Source organism: Rattus norvegicus, chromosome 5 (genome assembly GCF_021556685.1).
Source record: "Rattus norvegicus strain SHRSP/BbbUtx chromosome 5, alternate assembly SHRSP_T2T, whole genome shotgun sequence".
Lineage (NCBI taxonomy): Eukaryota > Metazoa > Chordata > Mammalia > Rodentia > Muridae > Rattus > Rattus norvegicus.
Genome location: NC_141538.1, coordinates 66,048,103 through 66,066,266, shown reverse-complemented (window position 1 = coordinate 66,066,266; position 18,164 = coordinate 66,048,103). Strand labels below are relative to the sequence as shown.

At 49.7% G+C, this 18,164-nt stretch overlaps 1 protein-coding gene across 2 annotated transcripts; it reads right to left on the bottom strand.

Annotated features, from left to right (window-relative positions):
• Positions 1-543: 543 nt before the first annotated feature.
• Positions 544-17,501, bottom strand: Nans (N-acetylneuraminate synthase). Of its 2 annotated transcripts, XM_087547977.1 has the most exons (7): positions 17,331-17,501; positions 12,278-12,493; positions 6,235-6,334; positions 5,192-5,346; positions 3,288-3,554; positions 1,916-1,928; positions 544-1,696 (listed from the first exon to the last, which is right to left on the bottom strand). In XM_087547977.1, the coding sequence occupies exons 1-7, from the start codon at positions 17,460-17,462 to the stop codon at positions 1,563-1,565; spliced, it is 1,017 nt and encodes a 338-aa protein (XP_087404103.1). In that variant the 5' UTR covers positions 17,463-17,501; the 3' UTR covers positions 544-1,562.
• Positions 17,502-18,164: the final 663 nt, after the last annotated feature.

The window sequence follows — 18,164 nt, the reverse complement described above, 5'->3', positions numbered from 1 at the left end:
AAAAAGAGAGAAGGGGCTGGAGATGGCTCAGTGGTTAAAAGCACTGACTGCTCTTCCAGAGGTCCTGAGCTCAACTCCCAGCAACCACATGGTGGCTCACAACCAACTATAATGGAATCTGCTACTCTCTTCTGGCGTGTCTGAAGACAGCGACAGTGTACTCACGTAAAATAATTCTTTAAAGGGAAGGGGCTTGAAAAGAGGGCTTGAGGTGGATCCCAACACCCAAGTAAAAAGCCAGAGTTGACAGTGCACTGTGGGCAGCCAGGGGCCTTCTGGAGCCCACCAGGTGCAATATTTATAATGCTGTCTCAGATAAAACAGGACACCTGACCTCTGCACATACAAACCCACAGAACTGGGAGGGGAGGATCAGTGGGCCATCGAGATAAGTCAGCTGGTAACGGAGACTGCTACAAGCCTGATGGCTTGAGTTTGATCCTTGGGACCAACATGGTGGCGGGAGAACTGACCCCCACAAGCTGTCCTCTGTAATTCGTGCACACATACACACACACATAAACAGTGAATACAAGTCAGACATGGTGGTACACAGCTTTAATCTCAGCCCTCAGGTGGCAGAGGCAAGCAGATCTCAGGGTCTAAGTCCAGTTCTAGGCCAGCCAGGGATAGAGTGAGATCCTGTCTCAAAAAAAGTTTTTTAAAGTAAAGACAAGGAGATACTTGAAAAAGAACAATGATTAATCTCAGCATCGATTCCCAAGAACAGAATGAATTGTGACAGTGAACCTCTATGAGTGTTCATGCACTTAACTGCACTTAAAGATGTCAAACAACAGGACCTTTGTCTGGGTTTGTAATCTGTCAAGTGTGACAAGACACTGGTGCTTATGGTGGGGTTGATTTCTGCACCGCCCCCTATGGCTAAAATGTGCAGACTCCATGGCCACCCCCTTACAGACCCGTGTTCATCCCTGCCTGTTGGTCAACTGTACTGTGGGTTAGTGTGCACCTGCTGTCTGAGAAGGCCTCTGAGAAAGGGACTGGCTGCAAAGAACCATGGCCCTAGGCCTCTGATGGTGACAATTTGCCAAAGGGAGGACCAAGTGCTCTGTCCCTGCCTATGCTCATAAAGACAGGAGAGCTTGTCTCTGCCCTTAGGGCCTCAGGCAGAGTCTAATGCCCACTGTTCAGTGCTCTATGAGGAACTGAGAGCTCAGGTCCCTGGAGCTGCTTTATTGAGTGGGAACATGAAGGCTCAAGATGTTGACAGAGCCACACAGAAACCCTAGAGGAGCTGCGTGTGCTCTGGGCTGCCTTCGCTGGCTGGGCACTTCAAAGCAGAAGAGCCTCATTGGCTCCTCCTGTCCAGTGAGCTGGACACAGGTGGTCACTGTGACAGGGTGGCCTGGAGACCAACACTCCTGGCCCTCTGCACCCAACACACTGGACAGCAGTAGCAGGGTGGCCGAGAAGCCCGGAGTGGCACTTTATTTTAAGCCTTGATTTTCTTGCTTTGACTTTCCACGGATTCCTCCATGACCGTGTCATCTTCTTCAATAGTGACCAGCACCTTTTTGCCCACCAGGTTGAAGATGTCTTCAGGAGGATAGCCTTTGGGTTCCCCCACCTTCACAGTGAGCATGTCCAGGGTCAGGATGGTGCCTGCTGGGATTTTCACTTTGGCTACCACGGACTTGCCGAGCTGTAGACAAAGGAAGCTCAGTGTCAGATCCTAGATGTCACTGCTGCACACTTGCTGTCCCTGTAATGGGACCTCACAGCAGGTCCCATCTACTCTCACCACTGTACCCAGAGCAGCACCTCATAGAAAACAAGACACAGCCAGTGTCAGAGGACATCATAGACCAGAGGAGAGGCCTTCCCAGTAATAGAGCACACTCAGGCCCTGCAGTCAGATGCACCCAGGCTCAGGCCCTGCAGTCAGATGCACCCAGGCTCAGGTCCTGCAGTCAGATGCACCCAGGCTCAGGCCCTGCAGTAAGATGCACCCAGGCTCAGGCCCTGCAATCAGATGCACCCAGGCTCAGGCCCTGCAATCAGATGCACCCAGGCTCAGGCCCTGCAGTCAGATGCACCCAGGCTCAGGCCCTGCAGTCAGATGCACCCAGGCTCAGGCCCTGCAGTCAGATGCACCCAGGCTCAGGCCCTGCAGTCAGACGCACCCAGGCTCAGGCTCTGTTGGCCTGGGACAGTACACTTTGGTTTCTCTGTTAAAAGGCACTGGCAGACCTTGTCAGATTATCAGAATGTGACAGAGTGCTCACAACATATGACAACTGTGATTACTCTTGTGACTGTCTAGTCAACCTCTTAGGAGAAACTTAGGTCAAAAGAAGGCAAGAAGCTTGGTCGAGCTGCCAGTAACTGAAGATGAGAAGCTAAGAGGAAACCCCTGAGCCCTGCTCTAGGGTATGTACAGCCCTGCTGCCACTACAGTCTATGAAGTAAGGTCATGGAGGGCTCATGAGCGATGAGGGTCACTGATACTCGGATGACAAGGGGCGCTCAGGAAGGGAACAGACGGACAGGCAGGCGTGGAGACCGAGCTGTCTAAAGCTTACAACCCCACCTTCCTGTAAATGCTCTGAAGCAGCGTTTGCTGTCCCCTGCGGCTTACACACAAGAGCCTGAGTTCTAATTCTGCTTAGAGCCCTTGCTATGTTTCGCCCTCTGCTTTGAGCACCACATTCCTGTCCAACTCTGGAACTCTCTGCCAGCTCCCCGCACAACTCTCTCCGCTTCATTTGCAAGGCCGTTCTATTTCTTTACTGCCAACTTCCCAGTACCTGTGCACCTGTAATTTAGGGAGCTAAGCAGGTAGTCTCCCCTGGAATAAAAGGTGACGCCTCTGCTCGACCCATACAACTGCAGGTGAGGAGTTCTGCATCCAGCAGTCCTGCGACTCCTGGCTCCAGCTTCCCAGAAGCCAGGAAGTCACCCCTGCCCAGCAGCCCCGTGATGCTGCCCGTGGCCCACCCCATGCCTCTTTGTACTTCCCCTGCCTCAGTATGCCTACTCCAAGTAACCCAGGCTTGACCACCTCAGAACTCACATCCCCTGGTCCAGAGTCCTAGGGCCACAGGCTTCAGAGCCCTAGTGGGAAAGCTAATGTGACCAGAGGTGGCCAAAAAGCCTGAATTCCTCTTATGACACACACTTTACTCACATAGCCTGAGGATGCTCTGAAGGATGGGTATGACACACGTCACCAGCTTCAGCAGACCCAGACACACAGGGCATCCTGAGCCCCACTCCTAGCCAGTGTGCCGCCCCTGCCCCAGGAGAGTAAGGCCAGTGCCCACCTTCTCGTTGCAGGCCATCTCACAGGGCAGGAGCTGCTTGGCTGGGGAGCCCAGTGCCCGCTCCACCAGACGCACAGACCGCACCAGCTCTGCCAGTTCTCCAGGCTCCAGTGAGGCTAAGTGGTCACTCCCCTTCCAGGTCTTGTCCAAAGTTATATGACGTTCCAACACCTTGGCCCCCAGGGCCACTGCAGCTACAGATATGGCGATGCCTGTCTCGTGCCCAGAATACCCTATGGGAATGTCAGGAAAGAGCTTCTGGTATTCCTGTGAAGAGAAGAGGAAGTGGCTACCCTTCTGTGCTCCACACACGCTCTCCTAGTCAGAGAGGTCTGAGCAGCACCCCTTCCAGGCAGTCAGGTCGTAAAGCACCCTGACCAATCCTTTGTGAGGATAAAAGCACTCGCTGAGGCTGCTGGGAATTGAGGAAGGGCACCCACTGCACTGCTTAGTTTGATGTCAGCTTGACCCAAGGGCTGGGGTAATCAGAAGAGGGAGGAGCCTCAATGGGGAAAATGCCTCCGTAAGATCTGACTGCAGGCATTTTCTTAGTGATTGGTGTGGGAGGGCTCAGCCCATTGTGGGTGGCACCACCGGTGGGCTGGTGGTCCTGGGGTCTATAAGAAAGCAAGCTGAGCAAGCTATGAAGAGGAGCAGCCCTCCATGGCTTCTGCATCAGCTCCAGCCTCCATGTTCCTGCCTCATGTGTTCCTGCCCTCACTGTTTTTGATGCTGAACTGATATATGGAACCCTAAGAGATACAAACACCTTTCTCCCCAAGTTACTTTGGTAATGGTGTTTCGTCGTAGCATCAGAAACCCTGAGACTCCAGCCATACTGTAAAAGTTGCTACTATCACTGAGAATGCCCTCTGTGGGCCGCGGAGATGGCTCAGAGGGTGAAGGCAAGCAAGCACCTGCTACCAAGCCTGACGACATGAGTTTGATCCCTGGAAGCCATGTGGTGGAAGAAGAAGACCAGCCCCTACAAGCCTGGCCTCCATGCCCTTGCCACACATACACAGGCCCAAAACAGTTTAATAAACCAACACTCTTTGTGAACATTTAACCCTGTAAAGACCAAAAATAACATCATAACTGAAATGGAAGGCCTGAGCTCCCAGAAAGTACCTGTCACATTTAATGAGCTTGCATGGCCAAAACCAAGTGTGCTACACAGAAGTATCAGTTATACACACAGCCCGGCCCCAGAGCATCCTGATGGAGAGAACGCTAAATAACGAATATGTTATCCATGGCTCCCCTGATGCACCAAGCCCTTCTCAGCTGAGTGAGTGCTGTCAGTGACAGTGGCCAGAAGCCAAAGCTGGGCAAGAAGGAGCAGGTGGGGTTGGTAGCGGATTAGGGATGTTAGGTGGCAAAGACCTGGAGATCTGGCCTACAGATGTGTGATCAGAGTACAGGCTGCAAGGCCAGGGAATTGTGACCGCTGTGACGGTGTCTAGACGGGGTGACAGCACTTCTGAAGGTGGGAACTCAGGGAGTACCGGGAGTCACAGACACTTAATGTTGATTATATTAACCTCTGTGGAGGCCTTGGATCCCAGAAATTAGGCAGAGGCAGAGGCAAGTCTGGTCTGCACAGTGAGTTACAGGCCAGCCTGGGCTACAGAGTGAGGCCTTGCCTCAAAACATAAAGAAAAAGATTAAATAGACTAACTGTATACAAAGATAAATTGTGAGGTATACATGCATGCGCACGCCTGTACACACACACACACACACACACACACACACACACACACACACACACACGAAGAAGATCTGGAAACTATAAAGTGTCCCACGCCCAGGGCCCAGTCCCCAGCACTGTGAATGAACAGGCAGCAAAGGCCCCACTGTCTCAGAGGAGCTGGGTCAGTGAGGCCCCACTCTGTGCTCACCGAGATGACGCGCAGGTTGGCATCCTCAGGCTGTAGTGGGTACGCACTGGTGCACTGGAGGAAGCAGAAGTTGGGATTCAGGGGCTTCACGATCTGATAGACTTGCTTCATGGTGTCCATGGACTGCATCCCACTGGAGATCACCATAGGACGACCTGAAGAACCCGGCAACTTCTTCACAGGGGCTCAGACTCTCCCCCACCCACACCTAAGACGCCACCCAGAGACCGCGGAGGGAGGACACTGTCCTCAGAACCATGCTTTAGCAAAAGGGAAGCACATCACGGGACCTCAATCCTGAGGGAAAGAAAGGCTTCTCTGCAGATCAAAAGGCTGCACAAGACAGACAGGCTTCATCTCTTCCTACAAATACCAAGTCTTAAATACTCGAAATTCTGGACCGCGCCTGGTCCCAAGCGTTCTGGACAGGAGATGCACGACCTGCAGTTTGGTGACCCCACAGTAAAAGAGCACTCCTGAGAGAGGTCACGAGCTGCCAGCTCTAGTGCTGGCCTACACAGGGCCTTGTCCTTACAGCTTCTGATGCCTTGCCTGGGAGACAAGTGTAGAATATCCTGGTAATACCCTGCTTCCATCCCAGGTCCGAAATGAGGGAAGGGGGATCATTCACATGGGGGTGTGGAGACATTAGGGAAGGGATTCCTCCACTGCCCAGGGACGTGGCTCCGTGGTGGCGCACTCATACAGGTGCATGGGATACTGGGTTCCGTCCCTAGCGCTGTCCGAAAACAAAAGGGTAGAAGCAGGTTTCTAAGATGGCTCTCCAAAGCTTGGTGTAACAGTGCACATCTTTAATCTCAGTACTCGAGAGGCAGAGACAGGCAGATCTCTAGGAGACTGAGGCCAACCAGGGCTACACAGCAAGTTCCTGGCCAGCCAGACTACATAGAGAGACCCTGTCTCAAAAAACAAAACCAAAAACAACAGGAAGAGTTGAATATCCATGAGTGCTACTGCAGTGAGTGGCCGCTAGGGAACAGACACACAAGGCTTGGGGTCTAGTTTTAGGAAAAGATATTTACCTTTCTTGGCTGTCTTTTCCAGGTAGGGAAAATTGTTAGTGTCTCCAGATCCAACTTTGAAAAAGGGAACATTCAGTTCATGCAGAAACTCAACTGCCATCTACATAAAAAAAAAAAAAAAAAATCAGACGGAGTACCTTTCCCCATTGTTCAGAACAATGTCCTTGTGGTACGGGACAGGTGACAGAGGAACCCAGTGCAGACCAGAGAACACGCCATCACATGCTGCACACCAATCTGTCACACCCAGGGCTTGTTGCCAGCCATCAGTTGCTAGAAGAATCCATGAAGGAAACACTACCTCTGGCCAGACTGTTCCCTCCCCAAGGACTTGCAAACAAAAGCAAAAGGGCTGTGACCTACGCATGACCCGGAAGCCAGGCAGAGAGAATGACTGGCCCTCAAAGGTCAATGACCAGAAAGAAGACACTGAGTCCTACCCAGAGGGGCAAACGGAGCAGTCTGTGTCCTGGTTTGACCTGCTCAGCAGCAGCTGGCCCTTCAGACCTTGAACTGTGGGGGCTGCAAAAGTCAGTCAGCCACCATTCAGACTCAATAAACCCTGTAATGTAGGACGCAGCCAGAAGACCCAGGAAGCTGAGAGGTGTCAGCAAAATGGTTCTAGGACAATCTCAGGACTGGAGGAAATGGGTAAGTATTTCCTGGCCTGTGTGAGGCCCTGGGTTTGATCCCTAACACCACACACACACACACACACACACACACACACACACACACACACACACACACACACGTAAAATCTCATATTGTTAAACTGCAAGAACTAATAAGGGTGGACTCTCTATGAGTTCAAGGCCAGCCTGGTCTTATACAGCAAGTTCTGGGTCTGCCAGGATGACGTAATAAGAACTTGTCTCAAAAAAGAAAACAAGGGCTGGAGAATGTCTCAGAGATTAAGAACACTGGCTGCTCATCCAGAGGACCCAGGTTTGATTCCCAGCACCCACATGAGGCTCACAACCATCCACAACTCCAGTTCTGGGAGACCTGACTCCTTACCTCGGGTCTCCAAGGGTACCAGGCATACAAATGATACTCAGACATATTTGTAAGCAAAACATCCATACCCAAAAATAAAAATAAATCATGATTTTAAAAAGTTGAAAAAGAATCTTTAAACTAATCCACAGCAACAGACCTCCATCTTCCTGGCAGGTTTGGAACCCCTAGAAGACAAAGAATAGGGAAGGACACCTAGTACAGAAAAAATATTTCGAAGATTTACCCACAAGGATTTGAAATATAAAATAGAATCCTACCACCTGCAAATTACTTTTCTTTTAAAATGCTAGGAGGAAAGAGCCCGCCTCATTTTGCAATCCACCTGGAGAACCATCGCCATCTGGTGGCCATTTTGAGAACTGCCACTTTGGTCCGTCACCCTGCCAAGGCACAAGCCTGCCATCCATATACGTTAGGATTTGCTGGCTTCCTCTGACCAGCCAGACAGCCCTATCACTTCCTCTTTTCAGTTTGCCTTAAAGTAATTCAATCAATAAACAGATCCTTGGACGCCGACTGGGTTTAGTGAATGGAACAGCCACAGCGGCAGGCTAGCACTGAGGGAACTTTGACCTGTTCCTTAGTGGGTCCCAGAATATAAGCCTGTCTGATCTTAAAGCCAGGTCTATCAACCTGATTTGACTTAGGATTGCTTTTCTTTGCTCTTTGAGACAGGCTTGTATCTAGGCTGGCCTGAAACTCATTATGTGGCCTACACTGGCCTTTATTTAACTCTCGATTCTCCTGCCTCAGTCTCCAAAGAGATTGCAGACATGCACCATCATGCCTGGCTGATGGACTCAGAACTGTTTAAACTTTATTAAGAGCAGACAGCGGGGTTGGGGATTTGGCTCAGTGGTAGAGCGCTTGCCTAGCAAGCGCAAGGCCCTGGGTTCGGTCCCCAGCTCCGAAAAAAAGAAAAAAGAAAAAAAAAAAAAAAAAAAAAGAGCAGACAGCGGGCATGCCTTTGATCCAGCACTCCAAAGTCAGAGGCAGGTCGATCTCCGGAGTGTGTGGCTGGCCTGATCACAGTGAGTTCCAGAACACCTCGTGCTACATTAGAGACCCTGCCTCAAAAATTGTACAAATAGAATAAGAACAGACAGTGTGTGTATACTAAGAGAAGTTGTGTTCCAAGGAGTTACAGAAAGAGGAAGGCCAGGGCTTTTCTTTTTTCAAACACCACCACATGTAGCCCAGGCTAGCCTCAAATTGCCTTCCTCATATTCCTGCTTTGAGTGCTGGGATTATAGGCACGGTCAGCCACACTGGGGAAAACTGAGGCCCCTTCAGCTGGGGATCACGCCAGAGAAGAAATGCCTCAGCTGGGAGTACAGGGGGTGAGCGACCACTGGGGAGCTGCTGCGAACAAAAATTCCTGGAAAAAAAAAAAGTATGTCTGGCTGTGAATAAACAAGAAGAGGAGGAGGAAGAGGAGGAAGAAGAGGAGGAGGAGGAGGAGGAAAAGGAGGAGGAGGAAGAAGAGGAGGAGGAAGAGGAGGAGGAGGAAGAAGAGGAGGAGGAGGAGGAGGAAGAAGAGGAGGAGGAAGAGGAGGAGGAAGAAGAGGAGGAGGAGGAGGAGGAGGAGGAGGAGGAGGAAGAGGAGGAAAACTCTCGGAAGACCTGTCTGCAGTACTGTGGAGAGATTGGAGTTTTGTAGGTTCAGAAGCCAATGACTTCATCTTGGGCTAGTTTTAGCCTTCTGGAAAGGCCATGCCTTGCCCTCTCTGTATCTCAACTAACACCTCATGGCAACAAATAAAACCTCTCAGACGCTGCTAACTTAGTGGAGCACACTAGCTCCTACTGATCCAAGTGCTAAATGCCATCGGATAGCATCCTGGGCCTACAGAACAGCTTCCCCACCCCACTTTACCTACCTCTCTCACATACTCTCCAATGTATTTTAAAAGTGCCTTGACTTACGACTTTCTTTGTTCTGTAAAACTATAAAAACCTTGTGAAACTGCTTCCACACTGGAACACGGAATCTGGGGTAACCTAAATCTGTGTTCCCGGGCGCTTGTCACTCAGAATAAACCATCTCCTGTTCCCTTTAAGATGAGAGCTGTGGTTTTTATACGGACAGAGCACAGAGCCACATAGGCCAGGCCAGCCCTGTGAGAGGCACCAGGCAGCAGGCAGCCCTCTGACGGGGAAGAGTGCAGGGCAGGAGCACAGTCACTGAGCAGGTACCCAGCAGGGCTGCCAGGCCATGGCTTCTGCTTGCAGTGTCAATACTAAGCTTTCTTTGGTTAGAGTCCACCTCCTCTGCACACCCTCCTGACACGTGTCCTAGGAACCTTTGCAGACTCTGTAAAATCCTGCCACACCTTAGCCTCTCCTGAGCACACAGCAGCCCCGGAACAGCTTCCGCAGCCGAGAAAGACAGAACTCGTTAAATGATGGCTGGCATAAGGAAGTCACGGGAACCACCTGCTTCAGAAACAAAGGTGGTGGACAGGGAAGTACAGACAGAACCCAGCCAAGCCAGCTCTAAGGAGGCCTGGCAGGAAATGCTGGCTTGGCAAAGCAAGGTCGATTTACTCACTGCCCCAGGCTAGCCGGGAGACTCCTTCAAACAAGTGAGGAGGAGCAGAGGAACCAAGTGGGTTTTCAGGATAGAAGAGCAGCACTGCTTCCGGCCTGTGGGCTGTACTGCCCTGGCTGGCTATGGCTGGAATTCTCCAGACTCCACCTCCCAACTGCTGGGACTATTAGTCTTTTCACTTTTTTGATATCCTTTTTACCCACCCACCCCCCCGCCCCCATAATGGAAGAACAGCAATTCCTCAAAGTTCTACCGAGGAAAATCAGTTTGTCAGGACAAGGAAGAAGTCCTTGTCACTCTGCTGTGTCATTAAATGCTCTGAACTGAGAAAAATGTGATCTAGCTGAAGCCTGAGCTCTCCACCTACCCTCTTCCTTCCATCTGTCTGTTCGTCTGTCCATCCGTCCACCCACCCATCTATCTGTTTTTTGAGATAGGGCTCCTCTATGTAGTCCTGGCCACCCTAGCACTCACTCTGTTGACCAGGCTGGCCTCAACTCTGCCCACCTCTGCTGGATCCAGTGCTGGATTAAAGGCATGTGCTGCCACTTCCTGGCTCGCTTATTTATTCTTAATTTTGCATACGTGCTTATGTAAAGCAGAGTGGCATGAGGGCCACGGTGCATGTGTAGATATGTGGAAATCCAAGGACAATTTGCAAGAGTTGGTTTTCTCCTTTCACCATGAGGGACCCGGGAACTGAACTCTGATCATCAGGCTTGGAGGCAACAGAGATTACTGACAAGCACCTCACAGGCCCTGTTTATTATTGAGATGGACTCTCACTCTGTAGCTCTGAGTGGTCTGAAATGCACTATATCATCTAGGCTGGCTTTGGACTCATGGCAAGCTTCCTGCCTAAGCTTACCAGTGCTGGATGACAGGCACCATAGGAGGCTTCCCACGGTTTTACAAGGACCAATGCTTACAATCACAAATATAGTTGCAAGTCTGGAAGAATAACACAAAGGCAGAGGTGTGTTTTATGCATCAGGTGTGGTAGGGCACACCTTTAACCCCAGCACTCCTAGAGGCAGGGGCAGAAGGCTCTGTGAGTTCCAGGTTAGCCTGATCTATACAGTGGTTTCTGCTGTGGTTACAAGGTAAGATGTAGTGAGACAGAGATGGTGTATGTATGCATGTGTGTGCATGCGTGCGTGCCTGCACGCTCGTGCACAGGCAACTCTGAAGAAGAACCTGAAGACAGAGCGAGGATGATCATCTTGGTGTCTTGTTTTGAGTCAGTCTCGTGTATTTCAGGCTGACCTGTGTAGCTGAGGCTGGTCTCAACTCACTCGCCTACCTCCACCTCCCAAATGCTAGAGTTGCAAGCAGGGCCCACCACCCTGGCTTGGCATCATGGTGTAAGAAACTGAAAGTAGGGGGTTGGGGGTTTAGCTCAGTGATAGAGTGCTTGCCTAGCAAGCGCAAGGCCCTGGGTTCGGTCCCCAGCTCCTAAAAAAAGAAAAGAAAAAAAGAAAGAAAGAAAGAAACTGAAAGTAAACCAGCTGGCCATGCTCCAGGTCTGTAACAGCAGTACTCAGGACCTTGAAGTTGGAAGATCATGAGGCCAGCTTGGTCTACGTCACGAGTTCCAGGCCAGCCAAGGCTATATACTAAGGCCCTGTGTCCAAATAAATAAACAAATTAATTAATTAAAAAAAAACAACAAAAACCAACATTCTAGTTTATCCTCCAAAAGAAACACTACACTGCTATCAAAGCCTACAGATAGGCGGGGGAAAGCTTGTTCTCACACTAAGTGGGAAAAGAACACACAAGCGCAAACGTGACAAGCCAGGAATAACCAGCCACAGCACATACATGTAGACTCAGAGAGAAAATCCACAGAGATAATGTACAGGAACCATAGGCCAGTCCCTCTTGTTCCTGCTTTCTAAACTTTCTGCACCAGTGTCCTGTTTCTAAGACTGAAGTTTTTGACATTCAGAAAGAGAGAGCATAGAACCATCAAAGTGCAGAAATTACACCGGGCAGCGCTCTGGGAGGGAGAAGCAGGCAGATCTCTGAGATCGAGGCCAGCCTGGTCTACAGGGTGAGTTTCCAGACATCGAGGGCTACATACAGAGGAGAGAAAAATTATATTCCAAAATGAACCTGAGGCCCACTATCAGCTGAATCCTTCCAGGATGTCAGCACAGCCAGCCTCTGAGCCACTTATCTATAGGTAACACACGGAAGTGAGCCAGTCAGATCTAGCTGGCAAGGGGCAGGTTCCCAGCCTAGACTACTTTCCCCTGGTGTGACGGACCCTGGGGTCTCTGATCCAGAGGTTAGTTTTAAAACTAAGGTACCCTTATCTCAAAACCCCTTCTCTGGGCCTCCAGTTTGTTGGCTTTCCACTTAGCTGCACACGGTACAGGTGAACGAGAGCTAGAGCCGGCAACACACAAAAAGCCGCCTGCATCCCATGGTCCACAGGTAGCTGCTGAGCCGCCGAGAGCTCACCTCATCCATGCCAGACGCAGTGAAGAAGATGCCAATCTCCTGCGCGTAGCTCTGCAGCTCCTTGTACTGATCGTGGCTGAATTCTAGATGTCGTTTGTGCTCCCCGTAAGTCTTCCCCCATGAATGCTTCGAAGTATATGGTCTCTCCAGGGCCTTCCGGTTAAACTTGAACTCCAACTCACTCTTCTGAAACTTAGCGCAGTCGGCCCCGCACTCCTGTAACACCGAGAAAGACATTTTCACTGACCTGGAGCAGACAGTGATATGACATCATTATATTTAGACAAAATGGGCTGCAGAGATGCTCAGTGGGTGAAGTGAAGTCACAGGGCTTAAGCCCAATCCCCACCACCCATGTAAAAGCCAGGCACAGCAGCATGAGCCTATAGTCCCATCCCTGGGGCTTGGCCAACAGCCAGTCTAACCCAATTCATGAGCAATGTGTTCAGGGAGGAACCTTGTTTCAAAAAAAAAAGCAGAGGGCTTTAAAATGGCTCATTGGAAGGTGTTTACCACCAAGCCTGACGAACTGAGTTTGATCCCAGGTCCCACACAATGGAAGGAGAGACCGCCTAGAAGCTCAGACCTCCAAATACACACGGTGGCATGGCCATATATCCACGAGTGTTCTTGTGTGCATCACATGTTTATATGCGCACACACACACACACACACACACACACACACACGTACAAATAAACAGACTATTAACGGTAGAGAACTGAAACAGACACCAAACATTGACCTCTGCCCTCTATATGCAAATGCATACACATGTACTACCAAAGACATACAAGAAATTAAAGTTAAGGGGCTGGGGATATAGCTTAGAATGGTAGAGCGCTTGCCTAGCAAGCACAAGACCCTGGGTTCAGTCAGCTCCGGGGGGCTGGGGGAGGGGACGATGACAAAATAACAAAAAGAAATTAAAGTTAAAAAATAAATTCACGGGGTTGGGGATTTAGCTCAGTGGTAGAGCGCTTGCCTAGGAAGCGCAAGGCCCTGGGTTTGGTCCCCAGCTCCGAAAAAAAGAACCAAAAAATAAAAAGATAAAAAAAATAAATTCACAGTAAGATAATGTCTCACTAAATAGCTCTGGCTGGCCTGGAACTTGCTCTATGGACCAGTGATCCTCCTGCCTCTGCTTCCTGAGTATTAGGATTGAAGGCGTGAGCCATACAACAGGGTTACATCAAAATTATTTTTTATGTATATAAAAAGAAAAAGGCGAGACTCAGGAGGCAGAGGCAGGGGGATCTCTGTAAGCTTGAGGCCAGCCTACTTACATACCGAGCGCCAGGACAGCCAGGCTGTGCAGAGAGATTGCCTCACGAGAACCGAAAGAGAAAAAGAAAACGCTCCCTCCACCGTGCGGGTCCCAGGGATTGCAGGTGTGTGCAGATGTGTGCCATGTCAGGTGGCTTACGGCCTCCAGCGACTCCAGCTCTAAGTGACCCCGGCCAGCCCCTAATCTCCAAAGGAATCTATGCTTAGGTGCACACTCCACATGTAGACATGCATACCTACACAAAAATAACAAAAATCAATGTTCGAAAAAACCAACGAACAAAAATAAAACCACTGCTCAAGTACTTGGGGTACCTAACACCTACACCTGGCTCTCCTCAATTACCTGACCCTTTGCTTAGCCAATAAATCACAGTTTCACTCAGCAAGGTCAGGACCTGCAGCTGAACAGAGACCCTGAGGTGCTGAGGAGACCCTTGGGCTGCACCATGCCACTCAAACCCGCAATTCCTACTAATGGTGAACCTACATATTATATACTATAAAGGTGTTTTTTTCCCCCACTTGAGGAGGCAGATCTCAAGACAGGGTTTCTCTCTGTAGCCCTATCTGTCCTAGAACTTGCTCTGTAGACCAGGCAGGCCTGGAACTAAGAGATCCACCTGCTTCTGCCTCCCAAGTGCTGGGCTTAAAGGCGTGCACCACCACCACCTCCTGGCATAAAAGTGCATTTTAAGTCCATCCTGGTGGTGCACACATCTGACCCCAGCACTTGGGAGACAGAGGCAGGCAGATCTCTGTGAGGCCAGTGTGATCTACATAGAGAGGTCCAAGCCAATTATGGCTACATAGTAAGACCCTGTCTCAAAAATACAAAAACAGAGAATAGACAGATGGCTCATCTACTCTTACAGAGGGCCCCCAAGTCTAGCTCCCAGCATCCACACCCAGCTATTCACAACTGCTGTACCTCCAGCCCCAGGGAACTCAGACACCTCTGCCTTCCCCAAGCGCCTGCTGGCACAGAAACATATACATAATCTAAATAAGTAAATCATAGGAGGAAAAACACTTTAAGCCAGGCATACTGTTGTGTGCCTTTAATTCCAGGTAACTTAGAAGGCAGAAGCAGGTAGATCGCTGTGCGTTGGAGACCAACTTGGTCTACATAGTAAGTTCCAAGCTGTCCAGGACTGCTATAGTCTGATCCTGCCTTAAAAATAAAAGTAAAAGTAAAATAAAATAAAATAAAAAGTCCCTTAAAAAAATGTCTTAGCGGGTAAATGCTCAGGCCACCAAGCCTGAAGACCTGAGTTCAATCTCTGAGACCCACATGTGTGTGCACACTCTAAATATAATAAAACAACAGACTCATCATGAGAGCAAGGGAGCTTGTGCACTGCAGACTCTGGGTAATTAATTTTACTCCTGCTACAAATGGCAGCAAAGTCAAAACGTACAATTGCAAGAAATTTTCCTACTTTAAATTTTCAAGCACCATAGAAAGAAAGTGAAACCAGAAACATCTGAGGCCTAAAAAAGCCACCTGCTGAGGACCAGTCAACTAATAAATGTCCCAGCTCTAGGCCAGGTTCTTGTTTAGAGTCCCAGTCCCGTCACTGTGTCCCCCAACCCCAACGCCCTCCGGAACTAAAGAGAACCTATGAGAAAAAAACTATAACTCTGTTTGCACGGTTTTATATTTCTAGGTTTTACAACCTCATCAAAGAGGTCACACCTTGAAAAAACAGGCTGTTCCTTTGAATTAAAGGCAAGAATTCCCCTCTTTACACTCCAAAGGCTGGAAACCTGTGTTTAAAGCGAAGATTAAAAATTATACACTTCTGAAACAAGGTCTCATCATGTAGCCCTGGCTGGCCTGGAACTTGCTATGGAGCCCAGGCTGCCCTCGAACTCACAGAGATCTGACTGCCTCGACTTCCAAGTGCTGGGATCAAAGGCGTCAATGAAGTCAACGACGGGTATTATAGGAATTAACGTTATAGGAATTAATTAGGTGTCCTAGGAGAGAGTACGGAAAAACACTGAGCTCAGCATCTCACGAGCGAGAGTCTAAAACTTGTTAGCAACTATTACTTTAAAGTCCTTTTTCAACAGTGCTTTTACAACAATCAGTTAGTTAGTTCTGAGGAAGGGTAAGATAAAACTGAATTTGAGATGGTGTGAAGTTAGGGGAGCAGCATTAATAAACAATGGAAGAAACTACCTTGTTTTGTTTGTTTTGTTTTCTATGACAGGGTTTCCCTATATAGAGTGGAGTGCTATCCTGGCATTACTGTCTGCATGTATGTCTGTGCACCGTGTGTGTGTGTGTGTGTGTGTGTGTGTGTGTGTGTGTGTGTGTGTGTGTGTGTGTGTGTGGTGTGAACTGAGATGAGAAGAGTGTCAGATCCCCTAGAACTGGGGTTAGAGATGGCTGTGAGCCACCATGTGGATCCTGGGAACTGAACTCAGGTCCTTTGGGAAAGAAGCCAGTGCTCTTAACCACTGAACCATCTTTCCTGCACTGCTAGATGTAATGACCCGAACCTATATACTCTCAACACTTGGGAGGCTATTACAGGAAGAGTGGTCCAAGTTTGAGAGCCTAGCCTGGTCTACAAGGTAAGTCCCAAGCCAATCTACATTACAGAGTGAGGCTGTTTCCAAAAACAATAAAATCAATCAATCAATCAATCAATCAAAAAAATAACCAAACCCTCCCCCCAAAAGATCACAGGGCACTTTATTAAAGACCTTTATTAAAGGTTAGGGCCACAATGATGAACAGTTCCTCTTCAAAGACTGATTCAAAAGAAAGAAAGGTTTTAAAAAAAAAAAAAAAAAAGAAGGGGTTGGGGATTTAGCTCAGTGGTAGAGCGTTTGCCTAGCAAGCGCAAGGCCCTGGGTTCAGTCCCCAGCTCCGGAAAAAAAAAAAAAAAAAAAAGAAAGAAAGAAAAAAAAGAAAAGTATGACCTGTCCTGAGTGAAGGCATGCACCTGTAATTCCAGAAGCAGAATATCTGAGGGATAGCCTGGGATACATGGTGACTCCCTGACTAGCCCAGGTTGGAGTAAATCCCTGTTTCAAAAGGACTAGAAACAAAACACTGTGAGACCTAGGGCTTCCGGGTGTAGCTGGAGGAGACATCCTTATGAATTAGTGGAAAGTTACTAAGAGAAGTGAGTGAGCCACCGTCATAAGCACCTCAGGAGTTGTAGTTAGTGGTCACCTAAGGAGCCCTGGACCAACTACTGTGCTGCCACTCATTTCCCTCTTGGAAGTGAGTTCTAATCACAACTCCATGAAGCCAGGTTTTCAAATCAGGCAGCTTAGGCGCAGAGATTCCCTAACCGGATCTGGAGTTTTTACCGTCCAGTTATCCAAACACTGGGACTGAGAGGTGAAAAAAAGCCACATCAACTTCCAAGGACTGTAGACAAATGTCACGGGAGGATCTCGGAGGTGACCTATGACAAGAGGGCTCGGTTCCTAAGATTCTGGTTAGGTAGAAAGCCACAGAGCGTGCCAGCTGATCTAACCAGAAAGAAGAAAGGGGTCGAGTCCGCAGGGAGGGCGAGCAAGAGCAGCTGGAAGACTGAGTAGGGGAGCCGAGCAGGAGAGACGGGGAGCACAGGACCAGAAGGCAATCGCAGCCACGGTCTCCCAAACTCCTCCGTGAACTCTCCCGGGCCCCTCCGTTAACCTGATCCCCACCCCCACCCTCGGCCTTCAAACTCCTGCATTAACCTTCCTGGGCTCCTCCACTACCACTCCGCGGACCTCCCCGGGCCCCGCCCCTTACCTTGGCAGTGCGGATCATGCGCTTGGCCACATCTAAGTCTCCTTGGTGGTTCTGGCCGATCTCCGCGATGATGAAGCACGGGTGCTGTCCACCCACCCAGCGCCCGGGACACAGCTCCAGCTCCAGCGGCATGGTGCTTAACCGCGCCTGTTCGCTGCCCCGGGTGTTTCCGCACCGGCCGCGCAGGCCCGCAGGTCTCGGCCCCGCCACGTCAGCCGGCGGCCGCCGCGCAGCCAATCCGCAGGCCCGGTCTCTCTCCACAGCCAATCGGAGCCCTCCTCTGCAGAAAGCGGGGAGAGCAAGCCTCGCCCCTCCAGCGCCTTGCGGCCCTTGGCCAGAGCGCGGTTTCTGCTGGTCTCCTCTACAGAGAGTGTACAGGAAAGTAGGTGTTCCAAAGTTCGAATCCGGTGGTCGCCGATTCTGAGACGGAACGGTAAGACATGGAAATTTTGCGAGCAGTAGAAAGAGAGGAGCACTAGCAGGAATTTCTGCGCAGCCGCTAACAACTGCCTTTCTCCTTTCCCAGCAGTAACCTGCAGTTTTCTAGAAATCTCATGAAAAACCACGTTAGAGGAAAGGGCAGATACCAAACCCCACAGGGAACCCTGGTGGTACCTGGTTTTGCCTTATCAGACTATGATCCCATTCCAAGACATCTCTGGAGCCACCTCATTTTCCAAGAGAGTGAAGGAAGTGGGGCTGGGGGTGGGGGTCCTTAGTAACCTTATAAGATGTAACTTGAGAAGCACTAAAATGGTATTTATAGCTAATGCTAAGACAATTATGACTGTTCTTCTCAAGCACTGTTTACATTCTTCCCTGAAGCAGAAACAT